This window comes from Atractosteus spatula, chromosome 20 (assembly GCF_055471065.1).
Source record: "Atractosteus spatula isolate fAtrSpa1 chromosome 20, fAtrSpa1.hap1, whole genome shotgun sequence".
Lineage (NCBI taxonomy): Eukaryota > Metazoa > Chordata > Actinopteri > Semionotiformes > Lepisosteidae > Atractosteus > Atractosteus spatula.
The window spans coordinates 16,852,669-16,878,685 of NC_142725.1; the positions used below are offsets into that span (position 1 = coordinate 16,852,669).

The 26,017-nt window shown below is 45.2% G+C and overlaps 2 protein-coding genes across 6 annotated transcripts; both read right to left on the bottom strand.

Annotated features, from left to right (window-relative positions):
• Nucleotides 1–7,935: 7,935 nt before the first annotated feature.
• h6pd (hexose-6-phosphate dehydrogenase (glucose 1-dehydrogenase)) lies at nt 7,936–20,296 on the bottom strand. Of its 5 annotated transcripts, none has more exons than XM_088938416.1 (5): nt 20,277–20,296; nt 14,652–15,329; nt 14,036–14,153; nt 12,861–13,130; nt 7,936–11,475 (listed from the first exon to the last, which is right to left on the bottom strand). In XM_088938416.1, the coding sequence occupies exons 2-5, from the start codon at nt 15,306–15,308 to the stop codon at nt 10,130–10,132; spliced, it is 2,391 nt and encodes a 796-aa protein (XP_088794542.1). In that variant the 5' UTR covers nt 15,309–15,329; nt 20,277–20,296; the 3' UTR covers nt 7,936–10,129. The 5 variants fall into 5 exon arrangements, with proteins under 5 accessions (XP_088794542.1, XP_088794538.1, XP_088794539.1 ...); XM_088938412.1 differs by lacking the exon at nt 20,277–20,296 and adding an exon at nt 19,848–19,917; XM_088938413.1 differs by lacking the exon at nt 20,277–20,296 and adding an exon at nt 19,722–19,820.
• On the bottom strand, nt 19,852–25,852 carry LOC148817666 (glycine N-acyltransferase-like protein 3). Its single transcript, XM_088938499.1, has 6 exons — nt 25,753–25,852; nt 25,197–25,304; nt 24,387–24,513; nt 22,597–22,720; nt 21,859–22,194; nt 19,852–19,906 (listed from the first exon to the last, which is right to left on the bottom strand). Exons 1-6 carry the CDS (start codon nt 25,828–25,830, stop codon nt 19,852–19,854), a joined length of 828 nt encoding a protein of 275 aa, XP_088794625.1. The 5' UTR covers nt 25,831–25,852.
• Between the last annotated feature and the right edge of the window lie 165 nt (nt 25,853–26,017).

Genomic DNA, 26,017 nt, shown 5'->3' on the forward strand with positions numbered 1-26,017 from the left:
TGCTTTCAATTTGTTGCTGAGTAAAACGAGAACCGGGCGGTCAGTTCGCCCGGGGTTTTGTCTGCGGGGGAGTGTCTGTACGTGGGGAGTGTGAGTCAGGTGACCGCCAGGCGGCGCCCTAAGGCCTCGCTGCCTCCTTTCTAACCACTGTCTGCAGGGAATGAGGTCAAGACCCGCCCGGCCACGGCGGGTATGACGTACACCGCACACCTGCAGTCTCTGGCGTCATTTCCTCACACAGACGAGGTGCGTTTAAAATCCATCGTGTTTCATCATGTCTGCTTTCGTCTCAGTATTCCGCAGCAAAAGCTGGCAAAAAATGACGGGCCGGGTCTTGCAAACCTTTAGCTATTTGACAGTATTAAAAATAAAAAAAACTGGCACGCGTGCACTAAAATGTCATTTCCCCCCCCAGTGGTTCAATCCAGCAACAGTACTGTGGGAATAAACATGATTCAATAAACAAGTATGACTCTACTCTGTATAATTAAGTATGAAGTAATGTGCATAAGGGATTAAACTAAACCTGTCAAGTATACAAAGATGCTTAAGATCAGCCGCCTAACAGCTTGAGAACTGGGAGTTCTGGACAGTGTGCATGTCTCGCAGTCAGAGACTGGGGGACCTGAGGAGCAGATCTGTGTTCGCAGGTCGGTTGTGAACTCGGCTCGGTTCACTTGCAGGCTGGACAGCCGCACGTGGGCCTGGTGGGCTCTCCGGTCTTGGGCAGCTGCCCTTGCTCTCTCTAGTCGTCTGCTCTCTCCAGGCAGCAGCTTACCAAGTGTGTCAGCAGCAGCAGCAAGGCCACCAAACGCCTCGCCTCTCGCTGGGACTGACTTTGGACATCCAGGCTCTGGAGTTGATCTTTCCTGTTCTTATAGACTTGTTGCTCAGGTGGGTCTGAGCGAGTGTTGCTTGCGTGCACGTCACGCTCGTCCAGTGGAAATGCACTGAAACATTTTCTGCTTTTACAGAAAGACACCTGCTTTAAAAGGCTTCCTATTTCTTTAATTCAAAATTCGAAATTTTTTCTGTCTCCTTACTGTCTCCAGATAGATCCCAGCTAAGAGCCCAACACGCTGTTCCAGTGGAGTAAAAACTACATCTACTAATTGTTACATTGTGTGCTGCTACCAGATTTACACCCTTACCATTGTTCTCTTACAATACTGCATAAATAAAGAGCGTGTGAAAATCACCCTTCACACTGGCCGACGGGTGCAGTTTCTCTGCAGTCGCAGCTGTCCTAAATTTAAATGTGCTTGCGACCTTATTTCATGAACAAAGCCTTCTGTGCCCCCCTTCTTGGTGAATTGTACACCACCAATAAAACAGAAGTGCGAGACGTTTTCCCCAATATCGCGCTCCGGGCTCTGAAGGATTTTACTGCTGGGAGAAATAAAAAATATCGTCGAACAGAAGCAAAACACCACAGGAGGAGATCACAGGTTTAAGCGTGTGAAAGCAGAAGTCGGTGCACATGCAAACCACAGCACTGTATTTTTCTCCACAGTAGCAGACAGGAGATAATGGGAGCCCTGTTTTGTGTGGTGCTGTGTGTGAGAAAGGCCCAGAGATCACGAGACAGACAGTAAGGGTGCCAGTTACAAGCTGATCCTGCAGTTCCAGTAAAACGGTCAGATAGACCACCAAAGCACATGGTCCACCGTGAAGCGACTGCCTCTAATACGATGTTGTCAGATGTACTGAATCTTGTTATGCAGCAGCAAATAAAATCAATTCACGAGGTCTCGTCCAACGTAGCTGGGAGCAATGCAGCCTGGGCCCTCTGCTGCTCCCACTGATAACATAAACCCCCTGCTGTTGTCGGCTTCTCCGAGGCCAGCACATGACAGCTCCAAAATGATGTTGCCGTTTCAGAATATAAAGTCACTTAACGCTGAAGGGGCTGGATGAATAAAAGTCCCAATAAATAAATTCTCTATAAATCCGTCAGGATGATGAAAACACTCGCTGAGACAAAAGGCAGTAGTGAGGTATTCTTGTAAACTGGACTGCATGTTATTGTACATACTGGAAAGTGATGCATAGCTCAAAGGCTAAAGACTGGCAGAGCTGGGTCTTGTTGTGACTGAAGGACACCCTGCATTTTTCGGGGCTCCTTCCTTATATGTGGGTCACGGTTCGGGATTGTACACACGGAGAATATGTTGATGGACAATTGTGACATGACTGTTATAGAAGGTGAGAGGTCCTAGACAGTGAAACAACAGCGTGCATTACAATGCTATTTCATCTGTAGATGCAGTATATAGATTTCCATAGGTCCATCTTTATAAACAGGTGTAGTGTAATAAAAATATGGTCAGAAAATAACCTTGCAATACCCGACATCATAATAGGTGTGGTGTACAGTCCAATTCTGCATTTTTCCTCAAATTTCACTCAAAACCAGAGGTGGTAAGAAAGGAGACGGCCTTCTCCCTACATGGAGATAAATATTTGTTGTAATTAATAATATCTGTGAAGATATTGTCTGTCTAATCTATATGTCTTTATTTTTCTATACAGTATATATGTGGCTTTAAAAAGATGGAGGAAAAACTTAGGAAGAGCTCCATCTTTTGGCAGATAAGTGCACTGTGCACAGAGATTCTTAGGTCTATCTGCAAGATGCACAATTTCATTGTAGATTGAGGACCAGATGAAATATTGCAGATTTTGATAAAATAGCTCACGTTGAGATAAAACAAACAGAACTGTTGTAAAAGAGCTGAATTCATTAACCTTAAAAACAAAACTAGTCATACTTGTTTTGTTCCTGGAAATTAATGAAGCATCATAATTGATACAATCGCTCTTGCCCCTTCTGACCAGCAGGACCAAGGACACCGTCTCACTCCTAGAACAGACCTCTCTCACCGCTGCCTCTGCGTGTTCTGGCAATATTTCTGACACCATAACTAATGAACTCAGAGGTGATGATCAGGTGGCGACGGCACGAGAGACCTTGTGTCTGTGTACCCTGTGATGGACTGGGGTCCCACTCCAGGTGGACCCTGCCTTCCGCCTGCTGCTGGCCGGGATCGGTTCCGGCTCCCCCACAGCCCTGATTCGGAAGAAACGGTTAGAAAATGGATTGATGGATGGACAGGTGGCTGTAAAAAGGTCATTTGAAACAAACAGCAGAACAAAAGGACCGTGACAGTGTCTTTTTCTTGAAATCATGCATTGTTCTATGTTCACTGAATTTGTTTACTATGTCAGAGGTGAAAAAATACAAAACATAATGAGCTGAGATACATGCTGCATACCTTGATGATCTCAGTAACATTTTTTACAGGCTTAGATGCCTTAAAATCTCTTTTTCATAAGAACAAGCTTGCAGCTCTGCCTGAGTGAGCCCCAGTGAAGGCTCTTTTCAAGAAGCTCTTGCATTAACAATTAGAAAGGACAGGTAATCTAATTCAAATATTTCATGTCAACTGGTCGTTTAGTACTAATTAGTGAGTATCAGTATCTCATTAGTTAATTCATTAGATAAATGATTAGTATCTAATTAGTCTTTTGTATCCAATTAGAAGTTATCAAAATTTTCATTGAAAAACTGCAGCAACGGTTACTAGGTAACTGATAATATATTCCACAGCTATGAGTTTTGTCATTTCTACAGTATGTGCTCTGTGAATTCCTTAAAATCGAGGGGGACGTGTAATTTGCACACACCAAAGAAATATTCCTTTCTGATTAAGCATTTGTTGGGTTTTGCACAAATTTATGAATTTTACACTGGTGTTAATTAGACATGAGAAACCTCATTTATGTAATTATACAGGCAACCCGCCATTTATCTTTACTAATTTAGACGAGCAAATATTGTTGAAGGTTAAATCGTTTTAAAATGCATCCGTAAGATTTAAACTGCAAACAACTGGAAATGTGAAATTAAAAATCTTACACCCGTATGTTTAGGAACTGCCCAGGATTTGACAAAGCTACCTCTAACAGTATTTTCACTTTTTAAAAAAAAAAGTAAATCTGCGGCGCTTTTCTGCCATCCTCAAGGGAGAATAAAAACGATAGCATCTCATCTTGCCACAGAAGAGCTATAATAATTATTAATGATGGTTCCATATTTAAAGCTAACTCAGCACAGACTGCAAGGCTGAGGTCTTGCTCAGAAACTCTGTTGTTGATCCAGGAAATGGGACGCTCTCCATTCACTGGGATGAACAGATCCTCTCCTGGCAGCAGAAAATGCCGCCGACTGCTTTTAATAAATGCAACATCTGATTTTGGGAACTAGTCGTGTTCAGATAATGAAAAAAACCTCACAACACCTTATTTCTTATTTTCCTTGGAGACCTTCGGTTTCCTAAATCTTTTATTTTCTCACAAAAAACAGATTTTTTTCCTTACACATTTAAAAAAATACCGGTTCATTTACTTTCTCTCCTAATGTATATCTAGGATTGCTAGATTTGCATTGTTAAAGTGTTTTGCAATTACTTTCAGACCCACAGTGAGGAAGCCTTCCTCCGAAATCAAAGCAGGTCTTTGAAAACCGGCCTGTAAGTGCATAAGAATTTTGTTTCCTTTAAGCAGGAGAGGAGCAGGGGTCAGTGCAGGCTGGCCTGTCCACCCTCTGACAAAGACACTGCAGCACAGTGACAGAGGTCAGGAGATCCCTGAGTCTGCAGTGCTGCATTGCTACAAGATACCCAATCCACTTCTGCGGAAACAGCCCTGCCTGAGAGTGGGGATGGAGGTGGGGGGTGGTAATGTGAACAACAGCTTCTTAGTCCAGAGCACGGCAACAGCACACCAATGATCTGGCAGCCAGAATTCCGATCTCTGGCGTGCTGCTGACAAACAGCTCAGGAGCATGAAATCATCCGCACCTGGAAAATCTAAGGACATGGGCCATGAAATGAGAAAACAATGCAACAGTGTTTGGTGTTCAGGCTAGTCCAGAGCACTAGCAAATCAAATACGTACTGCACATGCTCGCTCTCACACAGCGCAGAATCCACAACGCAGAGAGTGACTAGCAGGCTTTGCCCTTTTGAGTTACCTGTCTACATGATTTATTGGAGTTGGGCACATCTCCTCATCTTATCAGGTTGAATGGCTCCGACTTGTTTTAGATTACATTCCTCCCTCAAAAAGCATAGATAAACCTAATGTCTTCAAGTGCCACATATGGCCAGAAAAATCAAATTCTTCGTTAACATGCATTTTTTTTTCCAAGAAACCTTGGGCGTTTTTTCTCATCACGTACGAGGAAAAAAAATCGCTACCTGCACTACAAGGCAGCAACACTCACCTCTGCGCCTCCATGCTGCCCTGAATAAAAAAAAAAGTCTATCTGAAAAGACATTATAGACATAACTTTAAAGTTATCAAAATGTGACAATAGCGGTGGGGGGGGAATAGTTCTGGAAGGCTCTGTATGCACTGCAGAGCACATCAGCCCGGCAAGGGACGGCTGGGAAGCTCCACTCCATGGTGAACACTTTGCCAACAAAGACCCGGCCGAGATCCTTTGCGAAACAAAGCACTTGCTCACACAGCTCTGAAATATCAGACTCCTTCTTGTGGTTTTTCACACCCTGGGGTGGAGCTTCCTGCATGCAATGAAGTTATTAAAAAAAAAAGAGAGAGACAAAGAGACACTTACGAATTCTTGCTCAAGCTCCGTAATCTCAAAAGCAGTGTCTGCTCCACACCACCTCACGCATTACTCAGGATCTTGTGGTCACTCAGACGCTTCGGCACCCTGTCTTCCGAAGTGGAAAAGCGTCGGACTGGCATGTGGTCGGGCCGTTGCGGAGGTGAGTCACCTGGGACTGCAGCACCTATCGCTGCAGACTGGGTGACATCATTACCAAAAACAAAGTTCCTCCACTTCCTGGCACCGCGACCTCGTCTGTTAAAAGCGCAGCTGCAGCAGGTGGCTAACAGCAAGAAGAGCTATAAAAATGAGCTCAAAATGAAGAGCCTTGACATTGAGACACTGACTCACTTTAGTTCTGAGAAAAGAAGACTGTCAAACCCTGAAAGGCAACAGCAAAGCCCAGTGCTTTCAGGACCACGAGCGAACCTTAGGTACTTAATTACTAGTGGATGTACTGTGCATTCGCACAAAGCCAACACAAAGGGTTGGAGTTGGCTGGAACAAGCAGCCCAACCATGTTTTTGAAACATTCTACCCTGTGTCCTTTTGAATGTGGCTGGAGAAGACCCTTGGATCAATTAGCTACTAACAATCCAACAAGCTGAAAGAACCAAATACTTCCTCTCACCTACAACCTTTCAACTTTTTTTACACGTACACTTGCTGTGTAAGTCACAAAACCAGTGCCTAGAGGGTTCTTGGTTCTCCTCAACAGAAATCCAGCATCAAATACTGGGACTGTGAGTAACGACTGGCAGACGTGTAGGAGTCTCGATTCCATCCCTGCCAGCAATTTCAGATGTGTTATACACAATTGCAAATCTGAACACTTAATTGAATTTGGCCTTATTTTGGACATAGAGCCTGATGTACAGTATTATGCGAAAGAATGACAAGGTTACTGTACACTGCAAAATTAGCAGTACAAATCATGATCATGAGGGTATTACATTTTTTAATAACAAAGGTCAGCTGTGTGCTCGGACCTGAGTTCGGACGTCACCGATTTAGAAGCAGAAGTTCAGAAAGGCCTTCAGCGTTTTGGTCTGTTTATGCTGTGGGAGTCCTGCACCTCTTAGAATGGCCACAGCAAGCTTTAATCCAGCCCAGGGCACTTAATCTCACACCTATCCCAAACCATTCACTGCCGCTAAACATGGGAACTGCTGCTAGATTCAAAAAACAACTCAAGTAAAAAAAAAGCCTTTGTTTTCCCTTCACCTTCACCTTTCCCTTGAGCTCACAGAGCTGCTGAACGTTAAAAGAGGAAACTTCTCTTAAAATATTGAGAACATCTCACCAACACTAAACAGTCGAACTCCAGAGTACTATATCCAGTAGGTTTCAGATGGCCCCTAGACAAGGGCAGACGTGCAACAGTGACGCTGTACGGTCCAACATTTGTCTGCTCTGCTAGTTCGCACAGACGTTTTCAACATGGCTTGGCGTTCTTGCACAAAGCTGCCCATCAGAACATATGATGTCCCACCGGTTTTAAAAAAGCACAGGTTGTTTTCAAAAACGTCAAGCCACTTATCAGTTACGGTATTCCACCAGCTGCTACGGCTGAACTTTAAAAGTCAAATGGGTAGTGAAACATGATGACTGTGGCCACCCAGGTGTAAATTCCCTTTTCTAGGGTTCCTGTCCAAAAAACAAAATGACTTTTTATTTAAAAAAAAGATCTGATTCAATACTAACATTCACCACAACCAACTGCCCCCCTTTTCTGTCAAGAGTGAGAAAGTAACAATATTGAAATGATCAAATGAGATCTGACAGTCAGAAGTCCCCAGTCTGTTCTGCACCACAAGTTCAGCAGTTCTGAAATGAGACCAAGAGGACTGACATCACCAGTGACTTCACTGATGGGAAAAAGACTATCAATGAAAATGCTGCATAAAAGCAGCCAAAAAGAGCAAGAATTTCATTAGTTTAATAATGAGTAGTATGAGATAGAAAACAGCCACATGAGGGGAAAAAGCAGATACAGTTTACGAACATTAAGGCAATGTGTTACTGTGCCTGGAGGATTCACATGAACAGCAGTCCCCTCAGAAATGAGAGGAGTCACAGGGTCGCCTTCTGTGACTCTACCTGTACAGCCCCCAGCGGTATCTGGAACGCTTCTTTGAACCAAGACACTCAAACTTACTGCAATTTAACCTGAATGATCCAATGCTACACCTTGAAATCCAGCATTTCTCTGCGGTGCCTGTACCGAATATCCTTCTGGTCTGTAATGAGACACCCAGGCGGCGATGCAGGCAACATTATCAAAGGACAAGACAACTACATTTTTTTACAACTTAGAATTTATTCTAAGCATTGAAAATACTTTTGTACAAATGTACAGAAGGTAAGCTCTTTTGATCCTTCAAGACATTCCAGTGTGCTCAGTTCAGTGCCTTAAAAATTAAAAATAAACTAAAAAAAAAATCAATTTCTTGTTCCTCAGTAGTTTGTTGTGTCCTTAAAAAAAATGCAACAGGAAATCGAACGGGGACAGACGACCAAAAGTAGCAGTGTTAACCAGTGTTAAAGACACAACAACAGTGCAAGAGAATCTGTTGATTTTAAACTTCATGATATAAAAAACAACTTGCAAACATCCATGCAAAAACAGAGATTTGTTGCAGCTTTGAATTTGCATATTAAGGTGGAAAACATCAAATCTATTGGACTATACAGGACTCTGCTTTTTCTACCTAGGAACTGGTCACTTTAAATGAGAGGTAGTTAAGACTCTCCATCCTATTTTAACCCCTGAGAGGGAAATACATTCAGAGGGTTCGAATAGCATGGAGGGATTATTTCTCTTGGATCTATAAAGGCACTTAGATGACATTAGCAGCGGTCCTGAAAACGGGCTCTTCTGTACCAGTGCACAGATCACACTGGGAAAAAAAAAGTCAGAAAATGCAGAGGCGGCCAATTTTTGTCTTCAGTTCTGCAAAGCCCAGTGCCTGCTGAAGAGGCCTGAACCTGCACCCGAGTGGGTGAAAGCCATTAGCCCAGTGGTCCTCAGTTCTGGTCCCTGAGGAACCCCTGTGTGTGCTCCTGTTTGTTCCGGCTGGGCCATTCATCACCAGGGCTAACTGCGGCCCTTAACTAACTGACCTGCTTGCTGTTCTGGGCTGTTTTCCTCCACTCACGTCCCGTACAGCGATTCTCAGTCCTTCTCCTGGGAAGGTATCCCCTCTCTCTTTCGATGCTCCAGCTGCATTCCTAATCACAGGTTAATTTATTTAAATTTTCTCTCCAAAAAACTGATTTTAATGTTTAAAGAAGCTAGAAGAGGTTTCTAATTGGAATGAATTCTATGCTAATTAGCTAGTCATTGCCAATTAGCTTCAGGACTGCCCTCATTCAGGTGTGTGAGCTGAAATGCAACCAGCTGAAGGGAAAAACACTGACTCACTGTGTCTGACAGTGCCATTCTCCCCGGAGACTTAATTAGCAAGTTGAGGTGAGACTACATATATTTCTGTATGCTTAAGTTGTTGGAAATAATAATTTAAAGAAGTGCTTTAACTGCGGCATTGCGAAACCAAGGACTGAATGCAGAAATAAGCCTAAACCAGCAGGCAGATCAGTTCCAGACACCACTTAGCACTGGTGATTAAGGCCCAGTTGGAACAAAGACCAGCAGGGACAGGGCTCTCCAGGACCAGGACTGAGATGCACTGCATTAAGATAATATATCACCTGGAACCGCTACGAAACTGCAGCCCCTTAAAAATGAACAGAGAGGTATAGGATTAGTGGTCTGATTTTAAAAGAAGAGGATTTCAAGCCCTCTTGAAACAGAAACAGAAGAAAGAAGATGATCCGTTGGCATCTGGCAGTGATTGCTGTAGATTTCTCAAATCTTTACTCACAATGGGATCAGCAGAGAAACCGTCATTTTGGTCGTTCTTCATGGCCCCTGAACTTAATTCACATTCAGAAATTGGTGTAAACCGGTCTTGAAATAGAAGTGCTATTTAAAAGCTGACGCTGGTAGAAGCAGCAACTGCAATTACAGTGAACCATATTCAAGCCCTTTTGAAAATCTGCTGAATTTTTCATCAACCCACTTTTCACGATTAAAAGAAAATCAGTAGACATTGATACAAATCAACAGAAAGTTTCAGAAACCTGTGCGAAACTCATCGCGCTTTGTAGAAAATGATTTGCCCCGACTAAATTTAAAGTCCCATAAATCTGCATTTTCTATTTAAAAATACAGACATCCAATTAGCCCAGGAATTAAAATATGCAATTAAGAACTGAAGAACTGTAGAACGACAACCAGAAGATGCTGCGGCCGTGCACCACTGTTAAGGGCTCTTGCAATACATTTCCTTCATAAGACAAGAAGGTCAAGTTCATGCACACTGACGAGGGCTGAGCTGGAACTGCCTGCCTTCGTCTGTGAGGCTTTCTGAGGTTGTGAGGCTCACGCTCGGGGTGGAAGGAAGAGAGCATGGCACACCTGGCACGCACCCATCACCCCAGCAGTGCTTCGTAGTCGATGTACCACACCAGTCTGCCTTTGACAGGTTTGACGCCCGTGATCGGCCACTTCCTTGGGTCGTCCTTCACCCTGCTCAGCTGGGTTATCATCTCGTGCTTCCCCTTGCCCATCACCAGCACGCCTATGGCCCTGGCTCTGTTGATGGCGGAGAAGGTCAGGCTCATCCGCTGGTGGGGCTTGACCGGGCTCTCCGTCAAGGCCACCAGCTTGTCCTTCAGGGCCTCGGCCTTGGTGTCCTTGAAGAGCGAGGCCGTGTGGCCGTCGTAGCCGACGCCCAGCAGGACGTAATCGAAGCTGGAGTCGTTGACAAACCGGGAGATCTCCTTCTCGTAGGCCAGCGGGCCGCCGTCCTCCTCCACGCACAGCCGCTGGTTCAGATGGACCGGCATGGGGTGGATGTTGAAGTAGGGCATGCGGACGTGCTGCAGCAGGTGGTCGTGCACCGTCCTGAAGTTGGAGCCCTGCTCCCAGAGGGGGACGCAGCGCTCGTCCACCATCCAGACGTGCGTGCGCTCCCAGGGGAAGGCGTAGTGATGCAGGGCCAGCCTCTGGAACAAGGCCAGGGGGCTGGACCCCCCCGAGAGGGCCAGGTGGAACTGCCCTCTCCGTCTCACGGCCCTCTCTGCCGCCCCCTGCAGGTCGGAGGCCAGCCGGTGGATGAGCTCCTCCGCCCAGGCCGAAACCATGTCCCAGGTCCTGTACTTGCCCTGAGTGACCTGGAAGCTCTGGGCCGTCGAGCCCCCGGGGCTCTGGGAGATCAGCACCACGGCCTCGTTTGTGAACGAAACCTCGCGCCCCTGGAGCTTGAAATCCAGGAGGTTTTTATTGTCCTCCCCTCCAGGGTAGAGCCTGGGAAACTCCTGCGCCAGACTGTCCAGAAGCGGGGTCCAGAACTGCCAGGAGGCCAGCAGGTTCTCCGTGCTGATGAAACTGTCCTTCTTGGCGTGAAAGATGTGCGAGATCAGCACTGCGTAGGCCTCCTTCTGCACCCGGGGGGTCTGCACATAGTACTGCGACAGGGGCAAGCCAAACAGGCTGATGTTCTTGTGCTCCGTGACCTCCTGCCAGCTGTCCTCCGGCAGCACGGGCTTGAACAGGTTCTTGCTCACCAAAACGGCCGGGTACTGCAGGCTGCCGTGACCGAAGTAAAACACGATCTGCCGGGGCTGGCAGTGGACGTCGCCGACGTTCTGAACGCAGAAGACTCGGTTCTTGAAGAGGACCCGGGCGTAACCAACTCTTTCGTCCAGCTGCTTCCCCGACGTCAGTATGAAAGGGATGCCGTCAAACTGGGAATTACCGATGTACACCGCCACACCTGAAAGGGCAGCAAACACGAGTTTGTTTTTGTGGAAGTGGAAGAATTTGCATTGCAGAAATCGCTTTGGTCCCCCCCCACCACACCCCCAGCATGGTCCTGTCCACCAGGTCTTGTAGATGACACCAATCAGTAGACGAGGGAGGGAAGAGAAAGGCTGAGGATTGCCATAACTCAGAAGAAAAACAGCACACGAACAGGCCAGCTGCACAGAAAGCGGAGGAAGGTATCGGCTTTCAAGCTGGCACTGAAGACTTCAGACGGCAACAGAATCGCGTCAAGGTGCCTAAGCTCTTCCCTTGTACTGACCCATAAAGACGTCTAATGCAATCATGACTCTCAGTGTTGCTATAGGCCAGGTCCTATTACAAGCTCGGGTTTAAAAGGGGCCACGGCCGGAGGGGGAGACTGACTCCGACAGAGAAAGGGGGAGAGGGCCACCACTCTGATGCAGCTCGTTTCCGTAAGGCAGTGTATTTGGGCTGGCTAATACTGAAAGCAGCCTTTGTGCAGGGCGAAGCAGGGCTCCAGACAGGCACCCGCCGGCATGCCCACACAGAAACCAGACTGCTGGGTTTGAGAACGAAGTGCAAGACAGAACATGCGAGTGGTGAGCAGTCCTTTTTTTTTTTGGTGCTCTGAGAAACTGCATGATAAGCTTCCGAAAAAGAAAATAAGGCCGTGATCAAAACAATTTGTCACTGAAACCTATCACCCACTGAAGCATTAGGCTGCTGCATGTAATCTGAGCCTCTCTGGCACCGGACAGGACACTACATGGGGTCTGTGTCAGCCTGGCAGACTCAGGGATTGTGACTCATACTGGTTTGGACCAAGTTCCCATGTGATCTCTGAAGCTGTTCTTGTACAGAGTGTTTTTCAGTGGAAAAAAAGGCACAGAGTCAAGACCTGGTTTTACATATTTACATCTTCAAAAATATATATATATTTAAGATTCATTTCTCGCTAGGGAGTTTAACTGTGGGGGCAGGCTGGCTTCCAGAAAGACTGTGAAAACAGTGAGTCACTCAAGTCATCCCTCACTCTGCCTTTTTTAACACCCAGCAAGGACTTTCCAATCTTTATTATTTTTTAAAGAAAATTATTAATTCCTGCATTGAATAAACAAAATCACTGAGATGAGGACCGGTCAATGTCTGCAGGTTTTCAAGGTCTCTTCAAAGTAGAAGAACCTGAAGAGCTGGGAAAAGCGATGAAACTGGTCCACTTCAGCCAGTCGTCATCTGATTTAGCTCATCAAATGCTGAGCTGGAATGAAAATCTGCAGAAGAACCGTCTCTTCAGGCCCACAACTGGATAGCCCTGCTTTAAACCTCAGAAAAGAGCAGTATGGGCCTCGAAAGAAACCTTTGCTCAGCCCCTACCGGCGAAAGTAGGCATGGCGCTGACGAAGTCTTTGGTTTTGTTCAGCTCCTCGCGGACCTCGGCGCTGTACGCCTGGTACTGCCCAATCACGGCGCTCCCCCTGTCCAGAGGCAGCAGCGAGCTGAAGACCCTCAGCTTGTTCCTCAGGATCTCTCCTGAGCTGCTCACATTGACGGGAATCTCCGTGGTCAGGAGGGTGAGGACCTCGGTCAGGTGGTTCTGGATGACGTCGCGAATGACGCCGTACTGGTTGTAGAACTCCGTGCGCCCTGGGCCGAGACAGGAAGAAAGATGGACGATGAGGGCAGCAAGGTCACTCTCACACAGCAGTCTTGGAGGCCATGGATTTTCTTAATCTGCAGCTGGTACTTATTTTACAATCAACATGCACAGAAAGCACGCAGTGGATGACTCCATCCATGCAGCAATTCTGCTGCCTGAACAGAACTCCTGTGCTGTCAGAGATTATGCAAAGTAACTAGTGTGTCGCATCTACTGCAGCTCTAATGAAACACAGCATGTGAGACATTATGCTGCCCTCTAGTGGCTGGCAAACAGTGTTGTAGGGTCTGCAGATCTTGCCTGCATTCTTGCTGATTTTTTAAAAATTATTATTACAAACAGCTTCCTATGATTACTTGTAGATAAAATCATAGGAAATAAAATTAAATACAATTAAAATAAAATTTAAGCTAGCAGAAGCTTAAGAAGGTGTTTTTGATTTTCACTATCATTCAGTATTTAATTTCATTCTGTAATACAAGCATAGACTCACTCATTCACAGTATATTGTATTCTTCAGTTATCAAAGCTCCACTTTCACGAGTTTTGAGTTGATCTAATTTTGCAGGGACTTTGAATGAAATAAGCGTGCTCACATCATTTCAGGGTAATATAATATATTTAGCTTTGTCGGCTACAAAGGCAAATCCAGAATGAAATGACTTGAGCATAAGATGTCCTAAATCGGACTTCAGCACAACTCCTGTATCCCTCCGTCTCCTGGCAGCTGGGCTTTTCCTCCCTGGCGCAGCTGGGCTCAGCTCATGGGGTTAAAACGAGTGCGTGAAACTGGAGAATGGCACAGCCAGCACCCCCTGTCTGCGTCAGCAGGCACTGCGAGGGCCAGTACGACCTCCGGCCGCTCCCCCGGTAAGGACCCCGCATTCGTCACCTTTCACATCCAGGGTTTCCTTCAGCACGATCTCCACCCTCTCCACGTGGTGCCTGTTCCAGATCGGGCTCAAGAGCTTCCGGTTCTGCATCCTGAACGGCAGAATCTGCGCAACGACCTTCAGAACGAGGAACGAGTTGCAAACGGGAAGAAACGATACATGTTAGTCGTTGGCAAATACATCTAAAAAAATCTTCGCTGGGAATTACTGTACATGGGGGGACAGGCTATCAAAGTACAAAAGAAGCCTCAAAACCATGCCTTGTGCAGCCTGCCCAGAGGACATTTCAGCAGCTATGCCTTTCAGTCCTTAAAATTACTTCTGAAGTGTTGCTAATAAATGTGGACGGAGTCTAGGCTCCAAAGATCTCACCACTCGTGTCCTGAGCCTCTAGCATTTGCTATGGTCGATTTGCACAAAAACATTGCCCTGTACCACATTTTTCCCACACTAATGTACAGTACAGTACAGTACAGTACATCCTGCCTTTGCAGACATCCCCAGGCTCCTCCCATGATTCCACCGTGTTCTTTCGCTCTGCTGCCCTCGACTGCGCTCGCCCCCCCGCCCGGGCCTGGTGCAATCAGGGCCCGGAGCAGCGCTAGGGTGCGGTACCTGCTTCCCCAGGTAGTGGTCGATCCTGTAGGTCTCCTCCTCCTTCAGGAACTTCTCCAGCTGCGAGGAGAGCAGCCTGGCGCTGTCGGAGTCGTGGCCGAAGGGCTTCTCCAGCACCACCCGGAGCCAGGCCCCCGCGGACGGCCGGCAGCTGCTGTTGATCTTGCCGGCGATGTCGGCGTAGGCGAAGGCGGGGACGGACAGGTAGAACAGCCGGCCGGCCTCCCTCAGGCCCTCCGGCTGCAGGCCCTGCCCGATCTCGGCGTGCAGCCCGGCGTAGTCCTGCTCGCTCTTCAGCTGCCGGTAGCGGGCCAGCTTCAGGAACTGGTCCCTCAGCACGGCGCACCTCTCGGGCGACACCAGGGCGGGACACGCCAGGCCCCTGAGGATCGCAAACAGGGCCGGGCTGCCCTTCTCCGGGTCCGACAGGGCAGCGCCGTAGAAGGAGAAGCTGTGGCCGCCGCCGCCCACCTCATCCGCGTACAGCTGGAAGAAGCCCTGCCACAGGTACTTCCTGGCCAGGTCTCCCGTGGCCCCCACGACCACAACCGAGATGTGGCCCCTGTCCTCCCTGCCTCCGTCCGCCTCCTTCGCCCAGCCTCGTCCCGGGCACGTGCCGCCCACGAGCAGCAGAGCCCACAGCGCCGGCCACAGCATCGCCTCTCACAGGGCACGGACCTGGGAACAGCAGGGCGACGGGTCAGGGGAGGGGGGGTGAAGCCGGTAACAGCAGCGTCACGCCACCTTTGGGTCGCCCAGCGAGAGCGGCTGGGAATCTGCACGCAGCCGATTGGGCAAACCGATTGGGTACGCCATCGGAGCAGGCGGCACCCGCGGGTGACAGGTGGGCACACGAGAGCGATGGCGATTAGCGAAAAGGCCCTGGCAGCGTACACAGACGACTGCGGCACAGGAAAGGGTTTTCTCGCTAGCTTTTCACCCCGAAAGCGTTTCCCGCGCAGCACGGACAGTGCCGCGCTCTGGGGAGCGCCAGCGTGGATCCAGGGCGAGGAGGACAGCTCCAGGGACTGTGGGAAGGATGAGCCCAGCCCAGCCCAGCCCGGAGGCAGGAGCATTAGTGCTGGCTCCATAAATATCTCAGCCAGGCACCGATTACAGATCACAAACAGAAAATTAAAGATGTATGCGCAATCCGAAAAAAATTAATTGGACAGAGTTAATCATCACATTTTTTCCAGACAGGCCAAATGGCCTCCTCTGGTCTGCAGCCAATTCTTATCTCTAACAAGAGACTCCGGAGGCGGGGTGACTGGCTGGGGGTTCGCTGCACAGTGATAAAGGGAAAAATCCCGAGATGGAGCAACATGTAGCAGAATTTGCAATGTTAATACCTCACACAGTAGCAACACATAAGTCCTAACTTTCTGTTACATCTCTGAAAAATTGTAGACCTTTCACCACTTTATGCAAAAACAATGCTACCTTGCTCATATCATCACTGGAGGCGCAACAGGTTCAAGGGTAGAGTTTATCCATCACCATGCAACTGGCATGGACCCAGTCTTGTTTCCTGGATACACAAACTTAAGGAATTTAGCAGGACTGCAACAAAGGGTAAAATCAAACCCACATTCAGTAGTGTGTGCTCAACCTTTGATATTTTGATATCAACCTTTGATATATACCACTGACATCACTGCAACTACTGTACTAGTCTCCAAATAATTCAGATGAATTAGATAAAACACTTCCATTTAGTTTCAAATACATTATAGTGGACATCATTCACAAACCCCAATCAAAAGGGTGAATTCAAGCATTTCGAAACGTTTTCTGTTAACAGGAGGCGATTTGTCACAGGACAAATCTTCTAAAATTGGAAATAGCTCTTGCAGTCCTGGCTAGCAACCTAACCTTCAGACCTCTACAGCTTCGTTGACAGCATTCAGGAAATAAACCGCAACTAGAGCAAATTACAAGCACCAGAAATAATAGTCATAATTATACCTGTAACTCTGAATTAAGCATCAAAAGATGTACTGTTTATTTGTCCATAAACTGAGAAATGTGTGTCGTGTTCAGTCTTCCAATTTTAAAAATCTTTAGATACGCATCTTTTTTTGATGCCTGTCTAAGGCTCTAAAGCAGCTGTTGAGGGGGAAAAAAATTACAAAACAGCTTTTTGAACAGCTAACAGACTGTGAAACTCTGCAAATGTAATGTGTTATATAAGTCAAAATTCAGGTGGCATTACATTTTGTCCCTCTCCTATTTGATAGTAGATAATTTATCCAAGTATGTCATCCAACATTTTCTTGAAAGAAGTCAGGGTATCGATTTCAACAAATGACTAGGTAGCCTCTTCTATACTCCAAGAACCCTTTGCTTTTGGCCAAAATATTTGGTATATTTCCATGTGGGTATCAGCAGTATTAGCATTGCTCATTTCTTTTCTGTTCAGTACCTGCGCAGTTCTGAATTCTCAATTGCTTTAGGACTCAGCTCTCCGTCAGGGAGTCCTGGACCCGCCTGGGGAGAGACTAAGATGGGCAGATGTGCCCCACTCACGCCTACAGAGCCATTAGTCATGTGGCACTCTGCCAGCTCCGCAGCTCCTGACAGGACAGTTATTGCAACATAATTTACACAGTGACCCCGCGTCCTGAGTGGCAATGCTGTGTTGCACAAGGGATGGACACAGTCTGGCATGAAGGACAACAGTGCCACTACAGTCAAAGCAGTAGGGGTCAATCTTGCATACAGTATATATACAGTACACCATCCATCATCAGAGAGCCACTCTGACACTCCCGACAGGGGCGTAGAAATCTGGAGCCGAGCCTAGAAGCAGGGCTGTGCACAAGCAAGGGACCCACACACAGGGTCCATTTAGAGAGGCTAATAAGCCCGTCAGCACCAGCCCTTGAGCACGAAGCGACATGCTGAAAGATGGCTGGCTTGAAGGGGAGCGGATCAGAGGGTCAGAGTTCACCCACACCTCCTCATTCTCCCGTGTGCGGTTGTAGGGTTTGTAGCGGAGAGGTGAGGCCTAAAAAACACACTGACGATTCACAATGGGTGGGTATAACAAACATAATTGGTGATTCTAGTTTAAAAAAAAATGTAACTGGAACTCTGCAATTCCCAACAAGAGCAAAAGATCATAAATCATAAGTGATTAAAAGGTCTACACCTAGGTAGAACATTGTATCACCATTCAAAAATGCTTCTGACATATTCAAAGCACTGTGAAAGAATGCAGGCATAAAATAATATAAATAAAAACTAATAAATTGGACCAATACCAATTTCAAAACAGAATTCAACATTAAGAGCCCTGATAAAAAGGCCCCAGAGCTTTAAAAATGTCCCACCAACTTCATCAAACTATGGTAGCTTCACACTAACAATTAATTCAAATTTGAATGGGGATGGAATAACGAAGGCCACACAATCACTAAATAATTTTGCCTACTTACAGAAAGCAGAGGAAGACGGCAAACAGCAGCAGATCTTGAACGCCTGTGAGCTCCGCAGAGCTGCAGAGCCATTCACGGCTTGAACAAATCCTCCTTTATCTCGGCACTGAGCACAGCAGCATTCAGCGTGTGTATGGACAGCCACCAAGAACAGTGCACTCGTTCACTTAAATTACTGTTATCTGTGTAATTTAACTGTTTAAGAGCGTGAAATGCGATAACCTCCCCGGGGATACTGGCTGTCTGTTGTCACCCACAGGAGTAAAAGCTGTATCAGACTCCAGCATCGAAAACCTGAGCCAAAATTTCCATCTCGCAGGCGACAGCCCAGAAGTTTCGCAGCAGCTCGCCAGACACGCCGCTACTTCTCAGGTGTTTTCTCAAGCTTTCAAGATCGCGAAAGAAAACGGTTCAAACTGGCAACGTTAAACAGAGAAGGGTTACAAACGAGGAGGCTTTTGGCTGGTTTGATTGTTAGTAGCTACAGTACTTCATCTCACGACCTTATCCAGCCGTTTCTTGAAGGCAGCCAACTTCAACCACATTGCTCCATACTCCCACAACTTTTTTTTTTTGCGTCAAGACAATCCACCTGTTGTCGGTTTTAAATGCAATTGCACAGGGTTGCCAGTCCACAGCTGCAGACTGCTCATCCCACGGGCAGCCCCAGGAGAGAGAGAGAGAGAGCGCGCGTTGCAGCCTGTTCCGATCCCGCTGTGCTGAACTTGTAAATTATTAACGTCATCAAATATTTATACTAAGAGATAAAAAGCGCATCGCAAAAATCCCCGTGCAAAGAAACAAACAAAAAAACAGGCTCGGTGAAGGCTTGTGCAATCTGACCCCTCAGAACCGTATTGGGACAAACTGAAAGTTTTCAGTCGTCTTTTCTCTAGCTCATCTTTTTTTTTAATTGTAGCATTTTATGGTTTTTAAATTTTAACGTTTATGACTATAAAACAGGTGCTAGAAATTCTACACTGGACTATGGACTCGAAATATTCAAGTGTGTGTGCGCTCGGATACAGTATAAATATCGTCCTTTCGGAGTAGGATTAAAGCACTAAATATTCAGATTAATCTAATTCAATACAGTAGCGTTTATCAATTTTCCAAAAATGTCTGTAATGAGTGTTTACAACGTAACATTAAAAGTATATTAATGTCTAGACCAGTTATATAATCTATTCTACTTTTTAATAGTCTAAGAAAATGTTAAAGGTAAAAATGTAAACGATTAAAAAACTAAATGTATGTTATACTAAAAGTTACCGCTGATAGGAAGAAAGTTTACTGAATATGTAGCTCAGTATAACCTTTTGTAACTGCTTACTGATTAACCATCATTTCTGCAAGACTTTACAAATACGTAATATCGGAAGACATCCACTACAGTATATCTACACGTAAAAACACATGCAAAACCTGTCCATTCTTATCAACACGCAGAATTGAGTGAATCAAATCCATCGAACAACATGGAAACGCACCGGGCAAAAAAAAAACGTTTAATGCACACCTTCCATAACTCATAGTGCAGTTTCCTAAGTACAAGACATTTATGGTCGCCTGACAGACAATGGTCACAAGTGCAATACCTTAAAATTACACACAGCGTAATAGGTCCCACCTTCTTTCTTTGAGCGCAGCCTCTGCTTTGCACGCACAAGCACACGATTTACCTGTCTACAGGCTGAGTGAAAAGACCCCAGACTTAACTGACAATGAAATTGTACAACACACCTACACGCCTCACCTCTCTAGCTTGCAACGTTGCCCGAAGTGACATGCACGGCTCCGAGCTGGGAGCGCTTGCTTCCGTGTGCGGGCACACGTGACCCGCACATCCGGAGTTAAATCTCTAGGTTCACGCACGGCCCCGGCTAACCTCCAGCAAAGGTTTCGGTGCCGGACGAGTGCGGAAAGAGGACAAGTGTTCCTCTGTTTCAGAATTCAAGTACTAACAAAGTATTCCGGACGCGATGCGCTAAGGGGGGGGTAAAAAAAAATATTTGCTTAAAAACCTGAAAGGGGAAGAATAATGCTGGCGATGTCGATAAACAAAAAACTCCAGCTGTCCTCTAGGTCGTAATTTCCTACCTGGTCAGAACTAAGAGCGCTATCTTTGTTTAATATAATAGATAGAATCTGAGAATAACTCCTAGAGAGAGAGGGAAATAAGTACCGTTATATCCGTATGCGCCGTTCGTAATAATCAGGCGTTTTGGAAAAGATAGCCTTAGTACTTCCTTGTTGAGTAAAAGCCATTCGCGCTTTCTAACCAGCAGACAGGTGGGAATTTGGGGTTCTGCCTTTTACCGTGCAGTATGTAACACAAATAAAGGTTTAAAACATTGCGTCCCAAAGTTGTAGGATTGGCCTGTTCCTGGCAGCGCCTCTCAGTTTCGGTGGTACATAAGGCAAGGGGAGAGACCACAGTACTGCAGCCCAATACGTGTTCTACCATCGATTGATCAATGATAACCGGGTAGAGCCACAGCGTCTGCAGGCTCTCATTCTACCTGCACCGGACCAATGAGATACCTCATCCAGGTGCGGAGGTGCTGGAGATGCGATCACACCTCCAGGAAGCAGCCCTCCAGGAGTCCTCCCCATTACAGAGAAGAAGCTCCCCAAACACTGGGGAAAAAAGATGGGACATTTCTTTTAAAGATTATTGGTGTTGAAGTACTTTTGTTTGCTCTTGAAGTATGAGAAGATGGGCAGGGCTTGTCCTCTGTCATGAAGAATGTGTGTGTGGTATCATCACTTTTACATCTTGATAAACAAGTTAAATATTATCTTGAATTTTTCGTGCGATCCGGTACAGTACCTCTCCTGTTAAAGACATGTTTAACTGAGCAGCTGTCTGGGCAGGCATCCATATGAAGACTCTCTCCATCTACATGTGGGTCCTTGCTCAATCCTTCTGATTTCAAAACTTGTCAATCTAGTGTACTGGTATTTTAGAAACCTTTGATCTATGTGTTGGGTATCTAAAGCTTTATGACTATGTTTACATCAGTTGTATTGTCAGTTGTATTGTACAACCAGCCTATTCATTTAATGGCAAACGTTAAAGTTTAGTTTATTGAACAGGGGAAATTTCTTCTTTATAAATTTGGAATCCCAATTAAATAATCTTTACCTTTTGAGTTTTTTAAATTATTTTACTGACTTTGTTCTGAGACCGCCGTTAACAACACAATATGTATGATAAGCTTTTGTCTCTCCTTCCAAAATTGTGAGTCTGTCTCCCAACAGAATGAATGAAAAAGTTATTTAAAACAAGAGTAACATCCTTGACATCATGAGTTAAAATTCCATGAACATTCAATGTCATTTCCTTTTTCTGACAACCGTGTTTCTTAGATAATTTGCCAAGCTGTTTCCATAACAGTTTGCTATTTCCTTTAACTTTGTTAATTATATCAATGAAAAACTTTGTTTTGGCCTTCCTTAATTCATTAACTACTGTTACATAAACCGTTGAAAATCTGTTTATCTTGTTGTAAGCTAGGCTTCAATGCAGTTTATAGGGCACATTCCTGTTTTTTTTTACCAAATTCCACTACTGCTCATTGAATCAGGGTCAAATCTTTTATTTGTAATTATTCCTAAACTGTTGATAAAGTATTAAGAAATGAAAACGTCACCAGATATGGATAATATAGTTTTAAACATGGCTTCCTTAACTTGCCCTTTTGAAAACAAGGATTTTAATAGCATGCTTTCCTGGAACAAAAGTGTAGTTGAAAGATTTAAACATGTTAATTGCAGTAGTATTCTCTTCTGCAACATGGCCATAGACTGGGAAGCCCATCGCATGCATTTGTTTTATAAGAGCAGTAAAGACTGTCTTCATGTATCCAGTCCTTCGATACTCAGGTAAGGTGAAAGCCATTCTCATTTCACACAGCTCATCAGAGAGACACCAGGACACTGGATTCCCACTGTCGTCCAGGATACAGGCACTGGGGAGGTGCTGGATACAGCTCCTCACATGGCTGAGAGTGAGATCGTTTCCACTGTAGGCAAAGGGCTTCACCACCAGCTCAGCATGGGAAACCTGCAGGCTTGAGATCTTCAGTGTAGGGTCACTCCTGTAAGTAACACACAAGCACATAAGAAAGAAAATTCATTATGTTTCTGTTTGAAAGTTTTATCTTTGAATTTCTGCAGAAAAGAATAATGCATGTATTCAGAGATGTATTGAACACATTAACATCTCCAAATATATGTGGTATCTAATATTAATAGTTGTTACACTTTTTGGTAATCGTGAACACATTCCTCTTCCCTTATGTAACTCAAACTCTTTTCCTCACTGAATGGTTCTGGAAATATTAAATGTCACAGAATAAATATCATAAAAAATTAACTTTATAATGACTGCAAGAAAAGGTAATGAATTAAAAAGCCTGAAAACATTATCTTGACATGTACAAAGATTACCTAAATAGTTAAAAAGACTTTATTCTCTGTGTAATTAGTCTTGCACTCACTCGTTGTGTAGAAGACTCTCCGGATTGTGATGAACCATCTGGCTGTAGTCTTTGAATTCCTTCACTTCCATTCCACTGCTGGTAGCAACCTCTTTTATTAAGTCACAGTAAGTGTCTGGAATACCTTTTTAAAAGAAAGATTGTACAGTGTTATCACTGCAAACATTTTAATGCCAAAGAGATGCCACCTTCAAGCACAATTTCACCATGTGTCTTGCCCTAGGACACATGTTACGCTCATCCTGGCTGTTCTCCAGCGCCTGGTGTCGCCTTTGCTCTGCCTTCACCACCACAGCGACAATGATGCAGTGCAGCTGGCTTGAGCGAGAGCTTGGACTGCAGCAGTGCTCTGAGGGTATTTAATCCTGTTCAGTCTCTCCTCGGCGATCCGGCATTGACGAATACATCTCTCCTGAGCCTCCGGTCCAGCTTTCCGGAGGAGCCCTTCCTGCTCCTGGTCTCCAGTTTCCTCCAGCTCCAGCTGGGAGCTTTTGCCCACAGCTGTGCTGCCCCAATCTTTCCAGTGGCTGAGAGGAGGCCGGGGGTCGAGTCTGAAGTGGGGACCTGACTTATCCAAATGCCTCCGCCGGCCTGTCTCCTGGAGCCCTCGTGGGCCGGACCGCCCCGGCTCGGAGTTCCCTTCCCGGCCTGGAAGATTGGACACTTCCTCTCCGTGAAGCCCGCCATGGACGTTGTCTACGTGCTGAAGCGCCAGGGCGGAACTGGCTGCCTGACTGGACCGGACCCCGAAATAAACACGCCTCCCCTGCACTGGCCTTCCTGCGCTACAGCCCTGCCGCCTGCCGGACCGGGAGCCTGGCCGCAGCAGTCTGCCCCTGGCCAGAAGAGAGCGACCCCCGGCGGGCCCTGCTCCGGGCTCCTGCTCGCAGGACTTTGCAGACAGTTTGCCCTCTGCCTGGTTCTGTGCCTGAGGTCTGCTGCTCCTTTGCTCGGGTCTGTAACGCCTTCAGCTTCTTCCTGTTTACTGCTGTTCATGACAAAATATCAACGGAATTTGGGAATATTATGAGAATTAGTCGTAACTAATAATTTGGATAAATTACTAGTTGTCATTAAAAATCTTCACAATACATTTAATATCAATTTCCTTATTTTTCAGTGCAATAAGGGGACATACAGGTTTAAATACATATGAATCTGAGCTGAACCTGACCGACCCTCCAAATTCTGACAGCTAAGTAAAAGAAACACAACAACCAATTATGTGAATCCTTTTCACAAAAACGTTAAACCAGCTATTTACTAGTCAACACTGTACCACTCCAGACAGGATGGATTAATGAGGAGGGGGAATCAAACCTCAGAGACATGAAGCCTAGAAGGTAATGCTCATGGATAAAAATGGACATTCATAGCAATAGCTGTTGAAATACCATGAGCTTCATCAAAAAGGCAAACATTGACTTTTGCAAATGATTGTTCACATTGCTGGCAGTGGATTACAGATCCTGAGAACGAAGAGGACCACAAATCATTTGCAGAAGAAAATGCTTGCCTTCAATATTAACAAGGCTCATGACGAACCATCTGTTCATGTGCGTCAGTGTTTAAAATGTTACCAGACCCCCCATAAAACACGGAGATTGGATCATTGTGTATGTGTAAAAGGTTTTAAAGTCTGAAGTCATTTAAAGTCTGAAGTCTGTGGAAGAACTGGACAGCACAATTACAGTGTGTTCATGAGTCTTGTGTGAATGTGTGCGTGTGGTTGGTTTCAGTTCATTAATATACATTGTGGATCATTATGATCACTTAATGAGATACAGAACCTCTCACAATGGTGTCTTGTGTCCAGTCTATCACCCTGTCATCCATCAGCGTCGCCCGCAGATTCTCAAAATTCTTCGTGAACATCGTGCACAGATTAGGGAACTGAACTGGATGGCTTGTCAGGACCTTGGAAAAGATTAAATTTAAGCTGTAGAACATAAACAGTATACAGTACCACAGAACCTGTGAGGATTACCCCAGATCTGACCTCACCTTTTGAATCTCCACTGCTACACCTATGAACTGTTGCTGATCATACAGTATACCAAATGCTTTTCCACATCTTATGCTAACCTGAATGTTTTTGGGAAGCAGAACATGCAAACTCCACACAGACAGGAAACCTGGTATCAAACCCAGGACCAAGGAGGTGTAAAGGAATAGTTCAAATCACCATGTCACCACGGTAGACACTGAAGAGACTGACTGCATATGTACAGTATATTATATCTTTATATAATCACAAATCTTTTTCAGGTGTTTTTGCATTACTGTTTCATTTATATTTAATCTTGCTTCTACACACCTACTTAATTGTTTTGCATTCTTATGTTATAAAAGCTGATATAAACGTGTTTGGACTAATTATGCCTCCTATATTTCTATAATATATTTATATTTATATTATATCAGCACTTTTAAATGCTCCATACGTTTTTGTTTCATGGTACACTTACTGCACAGTTGCAAAACTCTGTAAGATGCAAAATCTTGCAAAAAATAATGAAAACAGTTCTAATAAGAGTACAATTCTTTAAGTATTTGGTCTTCAAAGATTTTCACATCTTCCTTGTCATTCTGTACTGTACCTTGTTTTGACGTCTACAGATGACAGTGTTGAAGTTTGGCCAAGAGTCCACACAGATCTCAAGGCTGCACCTGTTACTGTTCATGATGTGGAGGAGACCCCCATACACCTGAATAATACAGAGCACATCATCATGCAGCAGGTACAAGGTGTTCTCACACTGCTCATTCTAGAGCTACAGGAACACAACACAGACACAGTAATCCCTTCCATACACAGTAAGTGTGTTATTCTTATTAAAAACCATTGATTGATTTCTGAACAGAATCTCCAGATTGTGTTATCATTTTCCGTTGAAGAAAACGTATTTATCTAAGACACCTAGATACATAGAAAGAAAGTTCAATTCAAATTTCTACATTACAATACAAAAAGCTTGATAAATTTATAATTTTGAACAAATGTGTTTTGGCACATTCACATTATAAAAAGGCACATTCACATTATAAAACTATAGATATCATTGTCTTAACATGTTAATACAATAACCACAAAAACACTAAAATGTCCCCTTTTAATAATAAGAACTCATCAGAAGTGTTTATAAAGTACATTACCATGATTGATTGAGGAATCTGCTTGAGAAGGATGTTTTTCAAGGTAGAAAGATCTTTAAATGATTTTAGAATAAACATCTCTATTGCTAACTGGACTGCGACTCTACAGTTTGTCCTGAATCTCTGAGGTCCTCTCACTGCTCTGCCTTCTGCTCAGACCTGGTTTTGTAAGGGTTCCCTGCAACGTCACTCTGACCCGTCTGCTCTCACTGCCAATCTCTGTGCACCTGGCACACCTGGAACCTCTGAAGTCCAGCCCCACTAA